This window comes from Psittacula echo (assembly GCF_963264785.1).
Source record: "Psittacula echo genome assembly, chromosome: 2".
NCBI lineage: Eukaryota > Metazoa > Chordata > Aves > Psittaciformes > Psittacidae > Psittacula > Psittacula echo.
This window is the reverse complement of record NC_137737.1, coordinates 1,603,475-1,625,226: the sequence shown is the minus strand read 5'-3', so window position 1 is coordinate 1,625,226 and position 21,752 is coordinate 1,603,475. Positions and strand designations below refer to the sequence as shown.

At 48.0% G+C, this 21,752-nt stretch overlaps 1 protein-coding gene across 1 annotated transcript in view; it reads right to left on the bottom strand.

The window, feature by feature from the left end:
* Window positions 1-2,626: 2,626 nt before the first annotated feature.
* The window catches only part of EEPD1 (endonuclease/exonuclease/phosphatase family domain containing 1), a gene marked incomplete at both ends in the record, with an annotated part of 53,211 nt that continues 34,085 nt past the window's right edge, over window positions 2,627-21,752 (bottom strand). The window contains 5 exons of the mRNA XM_080610971.1: window positions 2,627-2,826; window positions 2,921-3,115; window positions 5,658-5,784; window positions 7,069-7,203; window positions 9,521-9,631. Of these exons, the coding sequence (XP_080467097.1) occupies window positions 2,627-2,826; window positions 2,921-3,115; window positions 5,658-5,784; window positions 7,069-7,203; window positions 9,521-9,631 (768 nt within the window). The remainder of the gene's footprint in view (window positions 2,827-2,920; window positions 3,116-5,657; window positions 5,785-7,068; window positions 7,204-9,520; window positions 9,632-21,752) is intronic.

Sequence of the window (21,752 nt, the reverse complement as noted above, 5' to 3'; positions counted from 1 at the left end):
TGCATGAGGACAGGGGGAAAGGTCCCTTTAAAGCAGGTGAGGAAACCTCACGTACGAAGGGGAAGAGCAGCATGACCACAAAATGATCCATTCAACCTGCAGCTGCCACGACCTGGTTCTTGGAAGTTCAATGCCAGCACAGTTATTCAGCTGTGTTTGCTTCTCAGAGGTGTTGAGCATCTCTCATGATTCCTCCTGTATCAAAACCCCTTTACTTTCAGCTGGCTTGCAGCACTGCTTGGTGCAGCGACGCTGCAAAGCCAGGAGACCAAATGGACCCTTGCCAAATAAATCCCCCCAAAAAAGCCCACAGGATAAAGCAGAGGCTTTGCCCCGAAGCAAACAGGTTGGAGCAGATAGGAAAGAACAGTAAATTTGGCTGTGAATGCTTTAAGAGCCTGCACTGTGGGAGCAAAGAGGAGAGGCCAAACACCAGATGTGCCCCCCTCAGCCTCGGTGAGCAGGGCGCTGCTTTAAGGTTTTACTCCAGCAGGCTCAAAAAGGTCATAACTCAGCTTGAAAACCTGCAAGAACGATTCACTGCCACTGTGCCACCTGCCTGGTGCTGCCAGGGCAATGCAGCTACTGAGCACCGGGCTGGCCCAGCTGCTGCTGTAAGCATCTTGGAATAACTGCTATTGCTGTTCAGGTTTGCTCCCACCACTGAACTGAACCACCATAACATGACCAATGCTCTTGGGAACTCCAGAATCCTTACAACCATCTCATCACCCTCCAAGGATGTCACACACACAGGCAAAGCAAGCTTTTTGACCCTAGTGACACTATCAAGACAGAGGCACTGCCGAGTCCCAGCATGAAGTAACCAAGTACGTACCTCATACTGATGCTCCACGTAAGGCAGACCTCCATATAGGTACCAAACTCCTCTGTCCTCCTCCCTCTGACCACAAAGGATCCATCTTACTCCAAGGCATCTTCTTAGTCACCAAACAATCACCCTTCCAGAGCTCCCCATTCCTCCCAGCAGCCTGGGCTGACTCTGGGCTATAGGCCAGTCCCATTAATCCTCCCTATAGCTCCTACATGGGTTATGAAGGTGGCTTCTGCTCATCACCCCCACCATCAGCCCATGCTAATTGGCAGCTCATCAGCCATAGCAAAGCCCCCTCCTGCAGCAGTGAGTGCTGCTGCTTTGCAGACCATCACCCTGCACTTACACCTGCAGCAGGTTAAATCTGATCTGACCCTTACGAGTTCTGTTTCTAGAGCTATGAAGTCATTTCAGCCTTCGAACATTCATATGTAAGGGAAAAGGACAAAGCAGCAGCAAGGATCCAGAATGAAAGCTGGAGCTAAGCTCACCGGCTGGCTTCATGAGCAGGGACAAACGCCTGCACCTCCCATGTTCAACAGGGAATGCTGAGCAAGTAGTTTGGTCTGGTAACTCTGAGTCATTCACTGCACCTCTTCAAATGTCAGCGACACCTCCCTCAGTCTCAGAGTCACACCCAGACCATTTCACCTTCATCCAGGCTTAGTTTTGTTACAGGCAGAAAAGCTGTTTGAAATCTCCAGCTGTGTGTGTTTGCACCTGAGTTTATTCAGCTCTTGCTACCTGAAATGAGGCAGTAGGTTAGAAAGTCAAGAAAACACTGCAAGAATATGGTACTGTTTTGCTCTAAACCTCTCAATCACATCTCCTTCGGTATGGCAGTGCTGCCAGCAGTAGTTTTCCCTTTGTAGTCTGATAGCTGCGCCCCAGAGCTTGCCTTTCTGCTCAGCAGCATCATGTGTGGCCACCTACAGCTAGTGGGCAGCTCAGCACATCTCACACTCAACCTATTTCTTTTGCAGTTGCTGAATTGCTTTTCCTTATACTTTTCCCGTCTAGGTCACTGCTTATTGATTGCTGCTATTGAAAACTTCCATGAAGGTAGCAAATGTGATGCTCCATCCCATGGCAGCTTGCTGACTGCAGTCCTCCCCACCCAGGGCATGTGCAGCAACAAAGCTCCTTAGAAGCAGACCCCATCCCTGCCACGTGCACAGTGACCATACACTGTATTCAGACTCCCCGTTGTGGTGCCTGGACTTACACAGCAGTGAAGCTCAGGAGAGCGATGATCCGGAGGCAGAAACTGAACACCAACCGCTGGGCAAGGGTTGGTACAACACGTGCCTTTGCAGCGGCTGCGTGAATGTGAGCCCGTCTATAGACCCTCCCGCCGATGTACCACCTCTTTGTCCCCAGTGCAGAGCCCTGCTCAGAACACCAGCTCCTGGGCTAAGACCCGGGGTTACCTCTCCTCCCTGACGCCAGTTGCAGGACCAGAGGACAAGGAACAGAGACAGCTTCCCCCCTCACCGTCCCCACGAAGCCCTGCTCGGCTGCACTGCAGCAGGCACCCTGCACAGTATTAAAAGCACACTTTATTTCCTGTACAATTCTCATCCCAGTCTCCAGCCGTGGGAAATGTCCTCTGTGGCCCCACAAAGCGCTGCCATGGGGCACCCCACAGCTGTCCAGGAGGGGCACAAAGCCCCGGCCGCCGAAATCAAGTGCTGGTGCTCCCTAGGCATGGGGAGGAGAGCGGGAAGGAAGGAGAAGGGGAGGCAGCCTCCGCCTGCTCCCCGGGGAGCAGGAGGCACCCTCAAGTTCACGTCATCGTTCGTGCTTAGCATGGGAGTCGTTGCGTTCCACCGTCACCCCGTTCCCGTTCCGCGTCACCTCCTTCCTGCTCCCGTCCTTTTCCAGGTAGAACTCAGCGAGCACGGGGCAATGGTCCGAGGCCACCCCCCCCCAGGACCAGTTATCAGGGATCCATGGGTTTGTGAGACCTTCGCGCACGACAGCCCAATGGCCTGCATGGAAAAGAACCACAGACAAAGGTGTTGCCCACGACTGACACGTGTCACTCGCTGAAGGTTCCACGACCTCCCTGAGAAGCAGCTGTACCTGTGAAAAGCTTTTTCAAGCTCCGGCTGATCCAGATGTTATCCAGCGACTTGGATCCTTGTGGGTTCTTTGTGCTGATGTTGGTGAAGGTGCTGGAAGGGACCAGGTGATGGAACTTCTCCTTCCTCAGTACGTCGTGGTCGCTTGTGTCTGGGGCCTGGTTAAAATCTCCCAGGATGATCACGTCTTTTTCTCCTAGGAAACAGGAAAACCAGGGATGACCGGGAGGAATGGACGTCCATTGCTTAAGTACAAGAGGGAGCGAGGACAAATGGGAGGAGGGCAAATACAAACGCTGAGTCGCAAAGCTGATTTGACTCCGAACTCCTGGCAGAAACGCTGTCTAAAGGCTCCTTCATTGGCTCTTTACTCCTGGCTTGCGCTGCCGTTCCCAGCGCCCAGGGACAAACCTCCTCGCCTGGGGCTGTTGCTGTAGGAGTAGCCAGGAGAGGGAGCGCAAGTTCAACAGCAAAACCGGTTCCACTCCCGCTCTGCGCTGTGTGACATGAACTGAGGCTGGAGAGCAGCGAGATTGACAGCGTCTGACCTCCAAACCCAAACACTTCAAACCGTGCTGCTGCTTGCTAAGATGCAACGAAAAAAGAGCGAAACCATTTGTGGTTTCTCTGCCCTTTGCAAGCCACAAATCATACTGGAAATGACAGCAGGTTTCAGTATTATTTTGCTGCCAAGGTCCCTCCCACAGACTGTACTGTCCCACAAGGACCCAGAGCATCCATCTGGTGGGACACAGTGGCATACTTCCCCAGATGTGATTGTACACTGGCTGCTAAGCAGCTCCGTACAGCCTCTCAAAGGTCTTATAACCCTAGTGCCTGATGCATGGGTAACCCATCGAATACGGCCAAGCCAGATGGGAGAACACCCTGGTCCCTGGCTTCAAGCACTTGCTGCACATCTGGAATAGCATCTGTGTGCTGCGCGCACTGAGGACAAACTGACGCTGCAAAGAGTTAGCTATGAGCAACCAACAGCCACCACATCTCTCCAGCACTGATGAAAGGAAAGAACTAGGTGGAAAAAGGAACCAGGACTCTCTGGTCTGATGGCAGAAATATGGGATCATTAGTATTCTACATTACAGGAGGCTGTGGACAGCAACCAGATTTCCTTAGATGCTCCCATGCCTCTTCATAAGAATGAAAGAGAACAGAGTAGGCATCTGTTAGTACTCACTGCAGTACTGGCTTATAAATCAGTTCTTATTACCCATATTTTACGGACTGATTTGGAAGAAGCTGAAGGATGATGGTAATCTGAAGCATGGCATTCATTTTGGCAGGGTAATTCAGTACTTCAAAGTAACAAGTGTGCACTACCATTTGCTTAGGAAACAAGACCTGCACTGCACAGGTTTGGAGGACTCAGAATCTCATTTGTGAAGGACTAAGCAAGAACAAGTACCGTCCTACCACAGGGAAGTGAACACATCAACTAAAAAGAAGCCCTAACGCCAACAGTCTCAGTTTAGATGCAGTGGAAATGCAACTGGGTTGACTTCAGAAGAGCTACACATTTATCTGTGCCTCAGTTCAGCCTCTGGGGATTAAACAAATGATCCCTTTGTTTACCTTCATCCTTTCCAATTTCAAGGTACGTGGACAAATACTTAAACCAGTAGCACCTAAAACCAGCTCTGACTTCTTGCAGCTCAAAAGGAACAACAATAGCACACACATAAACGACAAACACCTCTTGTGTTATACACGAGGGATATTCATGCTTCCAAGCGACCAACCTTGCTAAACTGGTCCAAGCTGAGAACTACCATGCATAGAACCTGGTAACCCTCTTGCACCCTTGTCAAGCAGTAACCGAAGGGCTAGGTTTTTCTGTTCCTATAACAAGATCAGCAACACGCAGAGCCTGAAAGGTGCTGCTCTGCTTCGGAGGAAACGGAATTCCATTTGCAAGCTTCCAAGTAAGAAGCAAATTCTCAGAAGTGAGGTAAAGAAAAGGAGGCAGCTGCCCCAGTGTTGCTCAGGTTCAGCTCTAAACCCTGGTGTCCCTCATCCTGCTGTAAATCCAGAGCAGCTGATTATTTACTATCAACAACATTACCCTGCACATCAGACCAAACCGCAGGTACCAGAGCAGGATTTGGTCTCTTTTTAATTCGTTAGCATTGAGTTTTCCAAAAGGCTTCCAGTTACCCAAAAAGTGAATATACAGAACCTATTTCTTTGGGGGGAAAAAGCCATTAAGCTTTGTTCTGATATCAGGTGTGCCATTTCCACAAAGCACTTACAATAGGGTCTTAACCCTGGGATCTTTTGGGTTTTCTTGGCTGAACCTGCTCTTAAACTAGCATAAAATCGGAAGGGATTGCATTTGAAAAGATGCTCTCAAAGCCAGTAGGATCCGCTGTGCTGTTTGTGTTAATGAGGAAAGACTTTAAGACAATGAGGAAGAGGAAAGCACATTTGCCACACTGTGCACCATCGAAGCACAGGTAAAGACAACTCTGAGGCTGATGAGGATCATAGAATCCCAGACTGGCTTGGGTTGGAAAAGGACCTTAAGCTCATCCAGTTCCACCCGCTGCCATAGGCAGGGACACCTCACCCTGGACCATGTCGCTGGCCCTGAACACTGCCAGGGCTGTTTGTGAAGCTCACGCTGAGACAGGCTTCACTCTATGCATTTAAACCCCTTTTGATGCGAGAGCCCGGCCCCGCGTGCTCCTGAGACCCAGCAGCGCTGAGCCCGGCCCCACCTTTCAGTGTCTCCTGCAGAGTCTGTGCAAAGGCTGCCAGTTTGTGGCTGTCGTGGTTCTTCCCAGTGCTCTCGCCCGCCGGCAAGGCCAGGTGAAGGTTAACCAGCGTTAGGTCGTTCATCCCAACCTGGGGAGGAAGGAAGGGGGAGAAATCGATGCCATGCGCACAGGGCACAACGGGTCGTAAAGCCGAACCACACGCCTGTTCCCAGTGCTTTGGGTGACGAGGACTCGCTTAGCGATGTGTGTGGTGGGGTTTGGTTTGTCTTGGCCTCGGGAGGACGAGGGGGAAGGTGTTTTGCAGCTTTGTTTCCACTCACCTGACCCCCTCCCAGCTCTGGAGAAACTGGTTTGCATGAGCATGAGCATGAGCAAACAGCTTCTCTCCACCACGGCTGCAGAAAGAAGCCAGCTGCTGATGGAAATCAGTTGATGCAAACCCAGTTGTTAATAAGCTACAAATAATGCTGTGGTCATTACATGGGCTAATTACTACTCGTGATTAGCCCTGGTTTGTCACAGAGACTAACCAAGAAACTTAATGTACCTTGAAAGGAGCTGTTGGCTCCACACAATCTTCTGCTTACCTTCAGGGACTGACCTGGCATGAGTAATACTTACTCCCAACATTGACCTATTAGCATTATTAATTAATATTATTATTAATAATTTATTTACTAATAATTATTTTACTAATGCTTCTCTGAAAGCATTACCAGAGATGTCAGCTTCCCCAGACTGGACCCCTCCATCACAGCCTGTGTGGAGATGGGCTCCCTCTGCTTGGATGTTCACTCGAGCACATAGAATCATGGAATCACAGACTGGTTGGGGTCAAGGGACCTTAAAGCTCATCCAGTTCCAACTCCTGCCACGGGCAGGGACCCCTTCCACTGGAGCAGCTTGCTCCAAGCCCCTGTGTCCAGCCTGGCCTTGAACACTGCCAGGGATGGGGCAGCCACAGCTTCTCTGGGCCAGCACCTCAGCAACCTCATAGGAAAGAATTTCTTCCTAATATTTAACTTAAATGTAACCTTTTTCAGCTCAAAGCCAGAGCAGATGTATGGGAACAACCTCCCAAATGCACGATGTTCTTTTAGATGGGCTCAGCCTAGTGAAACAGCTTTAAAAGGGAAACTCTGCAGTATGCCAGCAACATAAGCCTGAGTCTCTCAGGAGCACTGTGCTTTCTGTACTTGCGTATCTATATATCTAGATATCTATATCTATCTCCATCCTGCCTACTCTTACCCCTCTCCACCTTTCTATAACCAAGCCATGAGACGGTGCCGCAGTGATGAGTTAGAGCCCAATGCGGGTTTTCATCTCTCAGAAGACTGTGTCTCTTTCCACCCTTCCCAAATGTTTTAACCAGTGCTAAACAAGGGTCTGTTGGCACAACAGCGGTTACCTTGAAATGTGCAAGATAAGGGTGAGGGTACGAGTGCTTGCCATTGCCGTTAGTCTGCGGACTCTCCTGAGATGAGGCATCTTTCAGTTCGATGCCAGCTGTGGTATCCCAGAGGAAGCCCGAATATTCAACTCCCTGGAATTACAAACAAAAAAGAGGGTGAAAAAAGCAAGCAGTAAGAAGGCAAAACCAAATTGTTTGTCTAAGCCTGAGCTCGGTGCCTCATGGTCCCATTGGGTGGCTGCTGGGGCTTTGGAAGATGACGCTGAATACACTTGTTCCTTCTCCCCATGCCATATGCCATCGCAAAGGCTTCTGCCACCCACAAACTGAAAGCATCCAGGCTCCTTCAGTATCTTAGTGTGTGATCTGGTCTAGACCTCTCAGCTCTGTCAATCTGCTCTGTCTCTTTTCCAGCTCTCCAGTCCTTTCAGCTCTTTCTACCATCCTGCACAGGGTTTTGGTTTTGATAACTTCAGGATGTGAAGCTGGCATCCCACCCTGGTTACAGCAGCAGCAGTAGCTACAGCAAAGCCTGTCAGCCTCTCCTCCCATCATGCAGACACCATCTTCCTTGATATCATTCAAAGCTGCTTCCCCCAGTTAACCACAGTTAAATCCAGCACAAAGAGGATTCTTTTCGTTTTCAGCTGCAATAAACAAGTATTATCTGCCCTGCTGACTTCCTGTGGGCCTTGAAGGAAAGTATTAAGGTGGCTGAAATCCTTTGGTAGCTACTTTAGATAACTCACCCTTAAAACACTGACACTATTCTGCCAGTCACAAGTCCAAGGTCTGAAAACCGCTATAGGAAAAGATGGGGAAGAATAAAGCTGCTGACAAGTGCTCTTTGCTATTTCCTGGCTCCAGATTTCACACCACCACGGTGGTCAAAGTCAATCCGTGGTTGAAGGCATGTGGAAGCAAACGCTATGAAGAGTCCTGATACCAGCCTTGCACTCAGGGTCACACTCTTCCTTCACTGCACTGCACCCGCATACACAGTGTTCCAACCTGAGGGACTCATTAACTAACCCAAGGGGTAGAAGAGGCTTTCCCTGAGTGGAACAAGCCCCACGTCCAGCACAGCCTGGATCTCTGTTAGAGCAGCCAAAAGGAAGAGTCAGCGGAGAACATTCCTATTCTTAGCTTGGCCACAGGCTTCTCACCTGATCCGTTCTTACATCCCTACCAGTAAAACAAGGTGGATGATGGGGTTTAGTCACTCAGCCCACGGTCAAAGCTTTCATTGTTATCTTTGGAAACAGAGCTCAAGAAAGAATGGACGAAAGGCTCTGGATTTCACATGGAAACCGTGAGACAATTACTGACAGCTCTTGGAAAAAAGCAAGAGCAGAGGGAACAACTTTGACAACTGTGCACAACTTTTAAACCCAGTGCTTTAATAGCCGGGCCTAACAAGGGATCCCAAAGGAAAACTCCAGCCAGGAATAAAGATGTGTTGAAGGGAATCTGCACTCTGCATCGGAATTAAGTGTGAGTTGTGGTAAACCTTGGACACTCTCCAAGCCTTCCTAGTGGTAGGCAGAGCCCAATCCTTGCACTGCTCAGGTGGTGGGTTTGGGTTTTGTTTGGGATTTTTTCCCCCCGTGTTTGGGTTTTCCTCCGAAGGGCAATGCAAGGAAGTGCACCTCCCACAGCATCAGTGCAAAACCAGCGAACAGTGGCGCAACCTGATTTGGAAAAGCCAAACTAAGGAAACGTGAATTCAAAGCAGCGTGATTAAGGGATACAACTGCGGCTACGTATTTAATAACGCCAGTGGTCAGAACAGATGGAGGCAACCCCATGCACTGCTGAGTTATGTGACAGGTCTTGGTGCCTGCTTCCACCCCACAACAACATCCACACTGCAATAACTGCATCATGAGAATGAACCCATTCAGCAGCAACAGGCTCCAGCTCCAGAAGGACCTTGCTCTGAAAACTCATTAGCACCCTTAACGGAAAGGAATAGAGATTTTCCCTTGGGAAAGGCTGCTTTTGGGCACCGTTAGTGGTGCACCCAGTGTAGCTATACCTTGAACACTGTCACGGGTAGCAGGTGAGTACCTCACTGCAGTCCATATGCATATTCCCACAGCAGAAGATGCTGCAGGGAGAAGCACAGTGCAGACTGCCAGGGGCAAAACCAAGGACTCTTTCCTTGTCCTAATGTGTAGCCTTTCTTCTCCATTTCTGCACCATTTTTACCCACCATACCTCCCCCCAACACACACCTTCCTCCTTATAAGAGTGCCACAGGCTGAGGAGAACAATTCCTCCACACGGGTGAATCAAAAGCTCCAGGAACAGCCAGCTTAAAACACAAGAGGTGCAAACCTTGCCAAAACAGATTAGCACAATGTTTTGCCTAAAACATCCAAAATATGTCCTTGGTTAGAGGGGAAAAAGGAGCAAAGGCAAAGTTCAGACTTGGGGATTAATGTACCTTGTGTAGCTGGCCTGAGGGCTTCTCGGAAACAACACCCTTCCAACATCCTCTAGGGCCCTTCCACTTGCGGATGTTTGGCAGCACCGGCTGGTTCAGCTCCATACAAAACTGGAGAGAGGAAAGGGAAAAGGGAAAAAATAAAAGAGATCAGCTTTGTAGGGCTTGGAATAAAACCTGAAAATAAGGCACGGGTAAGACATGGACAGGCTGCGCTGCCTGCCCTCCCTGAAGGCTCACAAAGGAGGTGGGACACATCGCAGGCTGACTCACCCCCACGGACATGACTTGGAGATAAATAGCAATGACAACAGCTCAGTGCAGGTGGTGCAAATGGAACGGTTTTCCCTCAGAGCCTTTCTTATCCCCCTCCAAAGCTGCTTGCTTGGCTGGAATGAGGTTTCCTCTGTGCCACCTCCGGAGATGCTGCCTGGACCGTATCCCACCCTCGAGGGGCTTCACGCATGGCTGCTGAACTCTCCCCAGGGCAGGAAGCCCCCGTAGCGTGGCTGGCCCCACTCCAACGCTAAGGCTGCCAGCACTACACCAGAGGAAGGGTGTTGGCCAAGCTCAATAGCTGGCATTTGGGGGATTTAAACCCGGGATGGCGCATTGAGACTCCCTGAGCACGAAGGAATCAGCCTGTGCGCAGATCCAGCAGATCCGCCTGACCTCCCTGGAGTGCTCATTTTCCTGGATACTGCCATACAGCCACAGCACTTGGACACCTTTATGTGTCCAAGCACGTGGTTGGAGCTATAGGAGCTGTGTCCTAATGCCCAGCAGGTCGGGGATGCTGTAACTGTGGACACCATGGAAAGCCCCCAGGTCCTTTTGGTTGAAGAAGTAATATCCAGAATGTCCCTCCTAATTAACGGAGACGGATTTTCAAGGCAAGCAATAACCTCCTGTCCACAGTGACTCTTTGCAGTGGTAATGACAAACACAGTTCAAAGAGCTACAGTGATAAACTGTGCAGATGTGTTTCCTATGTGGGCATCAGCAGAACAGTGGGACAGCTATTCTCATCTTTATCTTTTGATTCAAAAATGAAATTAAACCCCTGCTCTCTCACTAACTGCCTTGTCTGCAACTGCAGCATCCCAGAGGTGAAAGCTGTAAGTGTTGACTTCTGAGGTGCATGCAACCCAGCAACCCCTTCTTGCCTCGGAAGGCTGAGGGTCATTTTGGTCACACACCCAAAGCAAAAATGCCTGGCACACCTTCTAAAAGAGTCTTCTGAAATGCAGAGATTGGCTGGGGCTTCTCTTTCAACATGTCACATTAACACAGACTGGTTTGTGTTGAAGGGACCTTAAAGCTCCTCCAGCTCCAACCCCTGCCACGGGCTGGGACCCCTTCCACTGGAGCAGCTTGCTCCAAGCCCCTGTGTCCAACCTGGCCTTGAGCACTGCCAGGGATGGGGCAGCCACAGCTTCTCTGGGCACCCTGTGCCAGCGCCTCAGCACCCTCATATTCTTGCTAATATCCAAGCTAAATCTGACCTCTTTCAGCTTCAAGCCCTATCACCCTTGTAAAAAACATACGGTGTCATTGTCTGTTGTATGCCATCAGGCAGGAAAAGTTGACATTAGAAATTCAACTGTAACTCAAGAAAAGAGTTTACTTATCCCTGGGTTGCAGCTGCCTCCAAAGTCCAACCAGCATGAAGTATACAAGGGGACTGAATAAACCCTACAGAACCCATCACCAGTCTGAACACTTTGTTTCCTCCACATTGATTTAGTTTTTAAGGCCTTGGTTTAACTTTGCTCAAACGAAAACATGACAAAGAAGATGATGCAGTTTGTTCAGACAAAAAGCCACCAGCCTGCCCTGGCCATGGTGGCCGCAATGGAGAGCTTGGCCTGCAGCACCTGACTTTAGTCTGTGCCCATTCTCCAGAGCGTGGAGGCACACGGATGCTGAAGCTGTGACAGAGCACGTGCTCAGGTCATGGGTTTTTGATGAAGTGAGAAGGGCGTTTCTCAAATCATCTGCCCACAAAACCCAGTGTCAGGCAATATTCTGCTTTCCCTCGGGCAGCAAGAATACACAGACAAGCTCTTAGACCACACTGGGAAGGAAAGAAATGCCTTTCCTCCTTTGAAAAGCTAAGTTAGAGCTACGCATCCTTACAGGAGCAGTTCTTCTGGTGGGAAAGGAAAATCAAAATCAGAATCAGAACAACATTTTTTCCCCAAAAAAATCCTCCTAAGGAAAAAAGTTCCAGTTTTGGCTTTTTCCAGAGCCTTTCTGCCTGCAAATTGTTAGAGATTAAGTCACCTGCTTCTTTAAACCCTACACATACAGAGTCAAAACTCACACACACACCGTAATACCAACAGCACCTGGGTTTAGTCACAAGCATGCCCTGCACCACACCTGTGCTGCCATGGTTGCCCTTCCAGCTGCGTGCTGGGCTGTGTGGGACAAGCAGTGATTCCAGGGAGCAGGAACACAGCTGCACCAGGATCCAGGCATGTCCCTAGCAAAGACCATGCTGTGCTCTTGAGCAGCCAACCCCTTGTGCCATGTACCTGCCCACTGCCCCCGTTTGGTGTGCCAGGTGCCAACAAGGGCCACCAGCCCAGGAACCGCGACAAGCCCTGCTGCCTTTGCTCATCAGCAACGCCTCATTTTCCTAAGGAGGGAGGATCCAAAGATGTAATTGCTCCTTGTCCACCCTAATAAAGAGCCAGCGTATGATGCTCCGAGCCCCTCCAGAATCAGAGACGGGTATAGGAATGAGCTAATGACTTACACTGGAAGAAGCTGGGGAAACACATTTGAGGAGGGACTGAGGAGCAGAAAACAAGGAGCCTTGGACTAATCTGGGAGCAGGGAGAACAACATCTTCTGGGCTGGATATCCTAAGGGAGCTGCACACTCCCTAACACACCTACCTGCCCCCCTAAGACACTCCAAGCACTGCAGGCAAGAGCATCCAATTTGTACATTAAGTTAAATCTCCTCCAGCGCAGTAACTGCCCACTAGGACCCACTGCCAGCCAGCATCCTGCAGCAGCCCACAAGCTGATCTCACCTCCTCTTGTTCAGGATGCCCTGGTCCATCTTTGTCTTCTTTTGAGGGTGCTATTTGTGCAGCCAGCCCAGAGCAGGCACTGAAGGGTCATCATCTCCAGTTGATGACACCATTCCGTGTGGAACACCTCTGCTCATCAGGTGTTCCTCCCTGCAACACCAGCACTGAGGACCACTCTGAGCCAGCCATGTCCCTTGAGGTGAGCATCTTTTGCTCAAAAAGAGGGTGTGCTACTCCTAAACCTTGAGGGAAACTAAATGTGACGCAGGAAAACAATGCCTTGGGGCTTAATCAACTGCACATTTCTAATTAGCCAGTGATTCCTCTCTGGAGGACGCTTTCGTTGCAGACATGGTGTCAGAGCAGAGGCTATAAGGAGAGTGAGAAGAGAAGGAACAGTGAGGAGGAGCTGCCGGGGTGAGCCTGTTGTTATGGCATGGTCCATCTCGGTGCTGTAACGAAAGGCGCTCAAAGCAACTAAGTGCCTGTTTTGGTTAATTACTACAGCAGCTTTCAGGCCAAACGTAAACAGCAACTCACTTCATCAAAGCAAAGGTGATTTTGGTTCCTCTTAACCAACAGGAAAGAGCACAAGAGAATGAACATTCCACTTCCAGGTGTCGCATATACACAGGTCCTTTACCTTTGACACTAGAGGGAGCAGCTTTAATGAATACGGGAGGTGGAGATGAAACTTCTTTCAATTCCTTACCATTGCAGCTATGTTCAGGGGTCATATTAGTAAAGATTTGACATCGTCATGGTGAAAGAGCCTTGGGGTTTGAGTATGAGAGCTGGAAATAGCTGAAAAGGAGACCCCAACTGGGGTAATGTTAAACTATAAGGTCAAAATTCACCACCTTTTTCAAACTGCAGATCCTGCATAAATCTTGAAGTAAAAACCTGCGCCTGAGCATGAAGAATGTAAGGCTGGTAATGGGCTCACTTTCCTGTTACTTTTGAGGAACAGTTTATGGACTGCAGGTGTTTCCTATCTGCAGGGATAGGAAACACCAAGTTAAAGGCTTCTCTGAGCTCCAGAGCATCTCCTAGTGCTGGACTTGATGCTTTAGGAAAAAGTAAACACAAAAGCTCTATGATATATACCCTGTACATTGTGCAGTGGTGCTTGAGGAGAAGCCCCCCCCCCAGTTCAACACCCATCCTGAAACATGTTTAATTTATTTCTGATGAAGATAGAACAAAATTGACATAAGACCATCTGGCACTGTTCTTTTTTAACCCATCTTTTAATACAGATTTGCCTTCTCTGCTCCATCACTGGGTATCGTATAAGCTAAAAACCATGGTCCTGGGATGCCCAGCGTGCTTCTGCAGCTGGGCAACAGAGCATCCGCTTCCCACAGGCAGGAATGACTCAGTGAGGGGACATGGAGGAGCATCAGGCCCTTGATTACATTTGGATTCTTCTATAACCAAACGTTACAGCAGGGAAGGAAGTGTTGTTATGGCTAAATCATGAAACAGAGACCCAGCGTTGGATCCCATTTCCCACTGACAGCAGTGCTGTCCCAGCCCTTCATCGCTTGTTTGCCTTTCCCTCAGGTGTATACCCCTTTCCGGTTTGCAGAAGTAGCCAAAAACCACACACACACGAAACAGATGCATCCGGTAGTGTGGGGAATGCACTCACAAACTCCATTCAGAGGAACCCTATCAATAACATAAGGGAAAACCAGGGTGGCCCTGTGTTAAGATATAACATTATTCACATGCCCATTCAACTAATCCCTTCTAGGAAGACTTCGTTAAGGACTGCATAATATTTGTTTCCTGTGCTGTTCAAGTATAGATATTACATAAAGGCAAATAAAACTTGGCAGGCAGATGGGGGCTGGACACACAGATAATTGTGAGTGTTTTCAAAGGAGAACAGCCCTCTTCCAGGGAATTGGGTTCAGTTTCAGCCATAACTGTACACTTATGTTGGAAAAGGTTTTTTGCTTCTACTTGTACCTAATTCTACAATGAAGTTAGACCTGAAGAACTAAATACATAGATATATAATTTATGGGGAGGGTTAGATCAGATATTAGGAACAATTCCTGCCCCAGAGGGTGCTCAGGCATTGGAACAGGCTGCCCAGGGCAGGGCTGCAGTCACCGTCCCTGCAAATGTTCACACACCGTGGAGACGAGGCCTCGGTGCCATGGGTCAGTGGTGGCCTTGGCAGTGCTGGGACAATGGTTGCACTTGGTGACCTTAAAGGTCTTTTCCACCCAAGTTGATTCTATGATCTACAGGCACTGTCATCACCTCTATGTGCCTTTACATGCTATGGACATACAAAGCTCATTTGCTGGGAGGACAGGCATGCACATCGGGGTCCCAAGTCCTGGTCCATTTGAAAGCACCTACGGCGTTTTTCCGAGCTCATTTTTTCCTGGAAAATGTGCTGTTTCCGCTCCCTACAGAGCATCCCCATAATTCAGACTCACAGGGTGTCCTGCCTCTGAGGATCAGATGCTCACTCAGCTCCTAAATGACTGCTCCAAGCACCATGTTATGGACTGGAGAGCAAATATTTCCCATACCTGGCAGCCACACAGTGACCCAAATTCATGACTTTGCTGCAGAAACCACTTCTAAGCTTAATGCTTTAAAAAGGAAACCTCCGGGACTGAGCTTCTCAGAGGAGATAGGATGAGGAGGGCTCATTTTTCAAGCCCAACTATACAAAGACTAGAAACTAAGTTGTCCAAGTCCACTCTGCGTGCATCAAATGGGGGTAATTCTGGGTCTGCAGACAGGCACTGCTGCTCACTTAAGAGCATGAAAGCAAAGCATCAGGATCTCTGCCATTCAGGCACCCCTGGGGTTATGTAGCAGCCAAATGATGCTTGGCAGGACTGGAAAGGTTTTCAAACTGAAGGCATCATTTCCTACATCAGGTAACAGCCCCTCCATGAGCTTGGCTGTGCTCTGAACCAGCCCATGGATGTGAATCCAGCTGGGCACACGCCTCTCTCCTGCCATTGCTGTGTTCCTCACCCATTGTACTTCATGAACATGCGGGAAACAATTCTGCTGATAAGCTTAACATTACCTCAATTATCAAAAGTGTGTGATGATTTGTTTCCATACACAAACCTGCCTGAATCAATTCAGAGGAGGGATTTTAAGCCAGGCTCTACAGGATCAGCTGGGGAGTGGCAGGAGCATAAGTCTGCACTTCCAAGTTATTTGCTTTCCTTTTTAAGCACTTACGTTGGAAAAAATTAGCAGTGAGTTCCTACACTGCCCTCCCAGATGAATTACAGCTCAGCGCAGACACCCAACTGCTTAATTCTTTGGAACAGCTAAGAGGAAATTACTTGATCCTTGAATATATGATTAGAAAATACCAGGCTGTAGCCCACAAAACCAGTTCTTTGCTCGCCTGCAATCACGGTGCTCCCAGGACAGCAATGCGGGTCATTCCCTGGCATGTTCTCCCACCTCCATCCTAAATAAAGTGATTATTTATATAAACAATGTCTTTTTATAGCTCTTCCAGAGGAAGACATTGAAACCTTTGGTGCAGAGCAGCAAAACAACAACTGGAAGAGGCAGCACAATAACTCTCCTCTCTCCAGCACTTAAGTGCTGGAGCCACTATTGAGGAATTACGGGATGCTCAACTACCTATCGTCAAAACAGGATACGTAACATCTTTCAGCCGGTTTGCCATTTAATGGGAAGCTGTCTTCACAGATGCTTGGTGGAAATCTATACTGCCCCTTCCCTATGGAAGAGACCACCTGCATCTGCCATCCTCCATGTAGGAGAAGTTTCGTGGGGTTTTAATTTCTCATGTTTCCAGTCACAAGCTGAGTTTTTTCCTGTACTTCATGAGACAGACTAATACTGCAGAACACATTTCCTGACTACTTCTTTTCCTACTCTTGAGGGGTTTTTTAAACATGATACAGGAATTCAGGCTCAAGAGGATGACCACAGTCTGTGCAATTTATTCTTGAAGCCTTTTCAAGATAATGTTTTCTTCTGCATAAGTAAGCTGTATAGTCATTAACAGCAATAATAGCACGGTAAGGGACCTGGTGTGCTGTAAAGAAGCCCTCATGACTATGGGGCTATCTTTTTCATCAAGCTGCTTTTACGAGAAACGAGTAGTTGAGTTCAAACACTTCTGTCACATTCATAAACCAGTCTATTCAACTGGTTAGCTGTGCTAAAATCACAGCCACCCCATGACTGAATCATTTACTTGTTACTGTGCTGTCCACTGCAAATATTCCAGTGCTTTTCCAAGTTCTCCCCTCCAATTCATTACTTCCAAAGCAAGATGGCAAGCTTCATTCTGCTGCCACTTTTACAGCTGCCTGTAGGGACAGGCCAAGGGGAATGGCTTTAACCTGCCAGAGGGGAGACTGAGATGAGCTCTTAGGCAGAAGCTCTTCCCTGTGAGGGTGCTGAGGCGCTGGCCCAGGGTGCCCAGAGAAGCTGTGGCTGCCCCATCCCTGGCAGTGTTCAAGGCCAGGTTGGACACAGGGGCTTGGAGCAAGCTGCTCCAGTGGAAGGGGTCCCTGCCCGTGGCAGGGGTTGGAGCTGGAGGAGCTTTAAGGTCCCTTCCAACACAAACCAGGCTGGGATTTATAATTCCGCCAGCAGAAATACCCCTCTCTGGGAATACGTGTGTATGCTTAGGGAAGGTATCACTGAGATCAGTAGGACAATGCAGCAACCAGGAATCAGTGACTTGCTGGGAACCCCTCTTATTTTTCATTTCATTTTTGTTTATTCCCTGGGGTGATTCCTTCCTCATGAAACCTGAAACTCAGGAATCGATTTCTGCGCGGGGTGTAAAACCAAACCACCGTGAGTACAACCTTACTCACCCAGTAACTACACAAAGGGAAAATCAGTTTATCAGAACCTAGCCTTTAATATGGAAAGCAAACAGAAAACCATCCTATGAAACACGAGACCTGAAAGTGCTGAGAAATAGTTTCTGGTGCACCATTAAAACATACCTCAAACAACAAAAACCAACCAACCAGGGAGCTACATTGATTTGCCATGATCTGAGTCTCCTTACATGCACATTGCCTTCGCTCAGAGGAAAGAGGAGGTGAAACAAAGTGTACTAATACAAAAGAAAAACATAAAGGGAACAGGGAATCCACAGTCTTGAATGTTATTAATCAAGGAAAGCTGCTTAAGCACACAACATAACAGGGTCTCTCTCCATTCCCAGGATAGAAATACACTTATTTCCAGAGCTGTAAGCAAGTGAGTTGGATATTTGATTTAAAAGATTGTGCCCTTCTGGCATATACCTGGTGGTAAAGACTTACAGGACTGTCCCGATGTGCAGGATGAGAAGGAATAGAAGCAGTATGTTAAGAACTGGTGTGACACAAGGAAAAGGCACAGCCCGAATTACTACACGGTCACAGTTTGGCCACCTTGACAGAGACTTCCATCAGAAATAGTTATTCACTGGGCATTCTACCTCCATTCATTTCTTTCCCTCTGTTACTGTTTTCCCCAACTGATTTTCATCTCTGCTTAGCGCAAACATTCTTTCCCATGGTAAGAACACAAAACAAGGGAGAGAAAAATATATAATATGACTCACAACCATTGCCAGCCTCAAATATTTATTCTTCCTTCAGGCATTGATTACGCCACGTACGGAACACTGTGCCACCTTCTGCAGAGTCACTTAAATCTGTCTCACATCCCATTCCATTCATTTTTGGGGTAGATGCTTATTATTAAGAGAATCTCCTCAGTTTCTGGCACTAGGACATGTTATTTCACCTTTTATAAAAACATCTCATACACTTTTAATACTCTTTTTCACACCTCTAAATTTAAATTTAAAGAGCCCAATCTGACACTGAGTCCTCTCTCAAATAGCACATTCTTTATTTATAGGTTAGCGTAAGTAATAGATGGCTTTCTGCCTCCACTCACTAGCACGCTCTCCACAGAGCCTATGGGACTGTCCTCCAACCCTGACCAAGGCTCTGCTCTAACAGATGCAATGGGCTCTGGTTCCCCATAGAGAACATACGTATCACTTAATCCATATAAACTACTAAAAAATTATTTGGGCTGAAATTCAAACACTCTTACTGCTATGTTAATCCATTCAAAAGGAAAAAACCAACCAAACCTCAAACCACCCTTGCCCAAAATTGCTGACTATCCAAAACTGGTCCTGTTCTCTGAATTCACTTTGTCCTCTGCCATCCTAGATTCATAGAATGGTTAGGGTTGGAAAGGACCTTAAGCCCATCTAGTTCAACCCCCCCTGCCATGGGCAGGGACAGCTCACACTAAACCATGCCACCCAAGGCTCTGTCCAACCTGGCCCTGAACACTGCCAGGGATGGAGCATTCACCACTTCTCTGGGCACCCTGTACCAGCGCCCCAGCACCCTCACAGTAAAAAACTTCTTCCTTATATCTAACCTGAACTTCCCTATTTAAGTTTAAACCATCACCTCTTGTCCTACCACTACAGTCCCTAATGAAGAGTCCCTTCTAGAAGAAAGCCATCTAGATGAAAGATAAAAAGGGCTAAGGACCTCTATCAATTCTACTGCCCACAAACAAAATTTACACAGCAGCAACATGTTTTCTGTTCCTCCTTGTTCTGGAAGTACAGAGAATGATTTAGTGACGGGTAAAGCTTGGCTTCTGGTTCAGAGATAAGACGAGGTGCCTCACAAGCTAGTATGCCAAGCTAGTACGACAAGCAATCTCCATACCACCACCTCTCAGAGAGGCACAGCCATGTTCTGGAGCAGAGGAGGGCACCTCCTCAACGACAGCATTTCAAGTGCACCCTGTGTTTTCTGTGGCTCCCTGTAAAGTCTGTAGAGTTTTGTTTATTGAAGTCCACTGATCATCAGAAAATAGGCTGGCAATGCAACTAAAGAGAAAAGGAATCCAGCCAACACCAAAGACACCAGAAATACTGATAGATGAGAGCCTCTGCTTCCAATCCTGCCGACCACTTGACGATACTTTGCAGCAGAGGGGCTTGGAAAGAAAACGTAGTCATAAAGTCCCCTGCAGAGAGCAACTGAAACCACCACTGAGCAGGCCCAATGGTGAGACCTGACTCCAGCTCCCCTCTCTGGAAATGGGGAACAGAAAAATTAAGCAGCAATAGGGCTTCAAAGGTCCTGACTAAGTCATTGGCCAAGTCTACATCTCCTTTTCCAGTTCTCTAAAAGCCAGGTGCTGTTCTTTATCTGACTTTAGGGGACATCCCAATGTACTTAAGTTTCAAAGGGGTCAACCTCTTTTTGGAAAGGATAATTAAGAACAGGCAGTAAATATAACTCATTTATAGCAACTAATTCATCCATTGCCAAGTGCCTTGTAACCTTTTTTAACCAACAGCTCTGAAGTGCAGCAAGATTGCAAGATGGGGCTTGCACTGCATTATCACAGCTAAAAATATGCTCCCAAAGACTCAGTCCTGAACTAACTGAGTTTCTGGGGTACACGTCTGCTGCAGTAAAAACAATCCACATCAAAGAGGAAGGGTTGTCTTGGCTCCAGAAGAGTGCCTGGGACTCAGGAGGCTGAGGTTCACTTCCCAACTCTATTCAGAGTCAGTTACCTTGGGTAACTCTGCCAATACTGTGATTTCCTTGTAACTCCAGCACACCTCCATAAATCAGGGATCACGACCATCCTTCCCTACCTCTCTGGGACTGCTGCTTGGTCGCACTCTCCAAACAACCAAACCACAGCAATAGGACATGACATTTTGGCTGTGCAGGCAACAGATACATTCCAGGTGATCCAATCCCAGCAGCTGCAGAGCTCAGACAGCTGTTGCAGACCCTCACCCTGCACGCAGTGATGTCAAAACCCCTTCCCTATTCTTCCTTCAGGAGACACTGATGGTAGCTCCCATGCCAGTGCCTGCTTATACACAGGCAATAACGTTTGCCTGCTTATACAAAGGCAGTAACGTTTGCCTGCAAGGGCAGCAGTGACTTGTGACCAGCCACTTGGTGCTTTCACCAAGGAAATGGTGATGGGCCAGACAAATGCCCTCCAGTGACCAGCTGCTCCATGTCAAGGCACGGTATAGCTGATGTCCAACTGCCCTAGCAAGCGCACACACAAACATATTTATATCCACGCAAATATATTTATACCCACACAAGCAAGAAGCGACGTGCCTATGCTTCCCCCTGAAATGGAGAACACAGCCTCTTTCAAACACCAAAGAGCTTCTAGGGATAACCTTTCACAAATAAACAACCTGCTCTGCTCCGAGAGGGATTTTAGAAAGAACAGAGATTACAATGGGCTTAATCATGATTAAACACTGATCTGGCTTGATCTACTCAAAAGCAGACTAAAGATAAATAAAAACCTGCAGCAGATGCATTTCATACTGGAAATTCTGGAACCTCGATTGACGTCACACTTTTTATGTTCAGATAATATCTGAAGGAAACAGATCAAGAAAACAAAAGCAAATTTTGAGTTAAAATTCTCTGTGTGCTGTGTAGAAAGGAGGCAGCTACAGCAAGGCATGCACAGGGCAGCTGAGCATTTCACAGACCTGGTTTTGGCTTTAGCTGAAGTGGCACTATTAGAGCGATGCCACTAGATAGGATCAAGTATTCCCTTTTGTTCTCATCTCCTGGGTCTTACCCTGTAAAAGTAGACAACATTAGTCACTGCATTTCCCCTCAGACAGAAGCTGCTTCTGATCAGTGACAGGCGGTGATTTTCTTGTACTAAAAAATGTCACCTGCTCAGTATCTACCGCAGTTGGGGTTCACTGATTCCTCAGGCATAACAAGAAAGTTCTGCACGATGGGAAGGGGTTGCCTTTAGTGCACATCTCTCAAATACAACATCTGGTCTTTCCTATGGGTGAGGAAACCCAGGAAACAGATTCCACATCACAGGAGACAACTCCAGCCATTAGTACTGCCGAAGGAGGTGGGAAAAGTAAAGCAATGAGCACGGATCATAGAGACTGCTTGCTTACAGTGCTAAGTTTTCCATTTCATTCAACAGGGTAAGGGTATTGTCTTTGAAGAGACAGAAATACCTTTCCAAATGAGGGGGGAATGTATGTGGAGGAGAAAGCTGATCAGAGTTCTCTCATTCTATCATTTCAACTCTTCATGTCCACATAAGCCCAATGGATGACTGCATAATGTTTGGCCAATA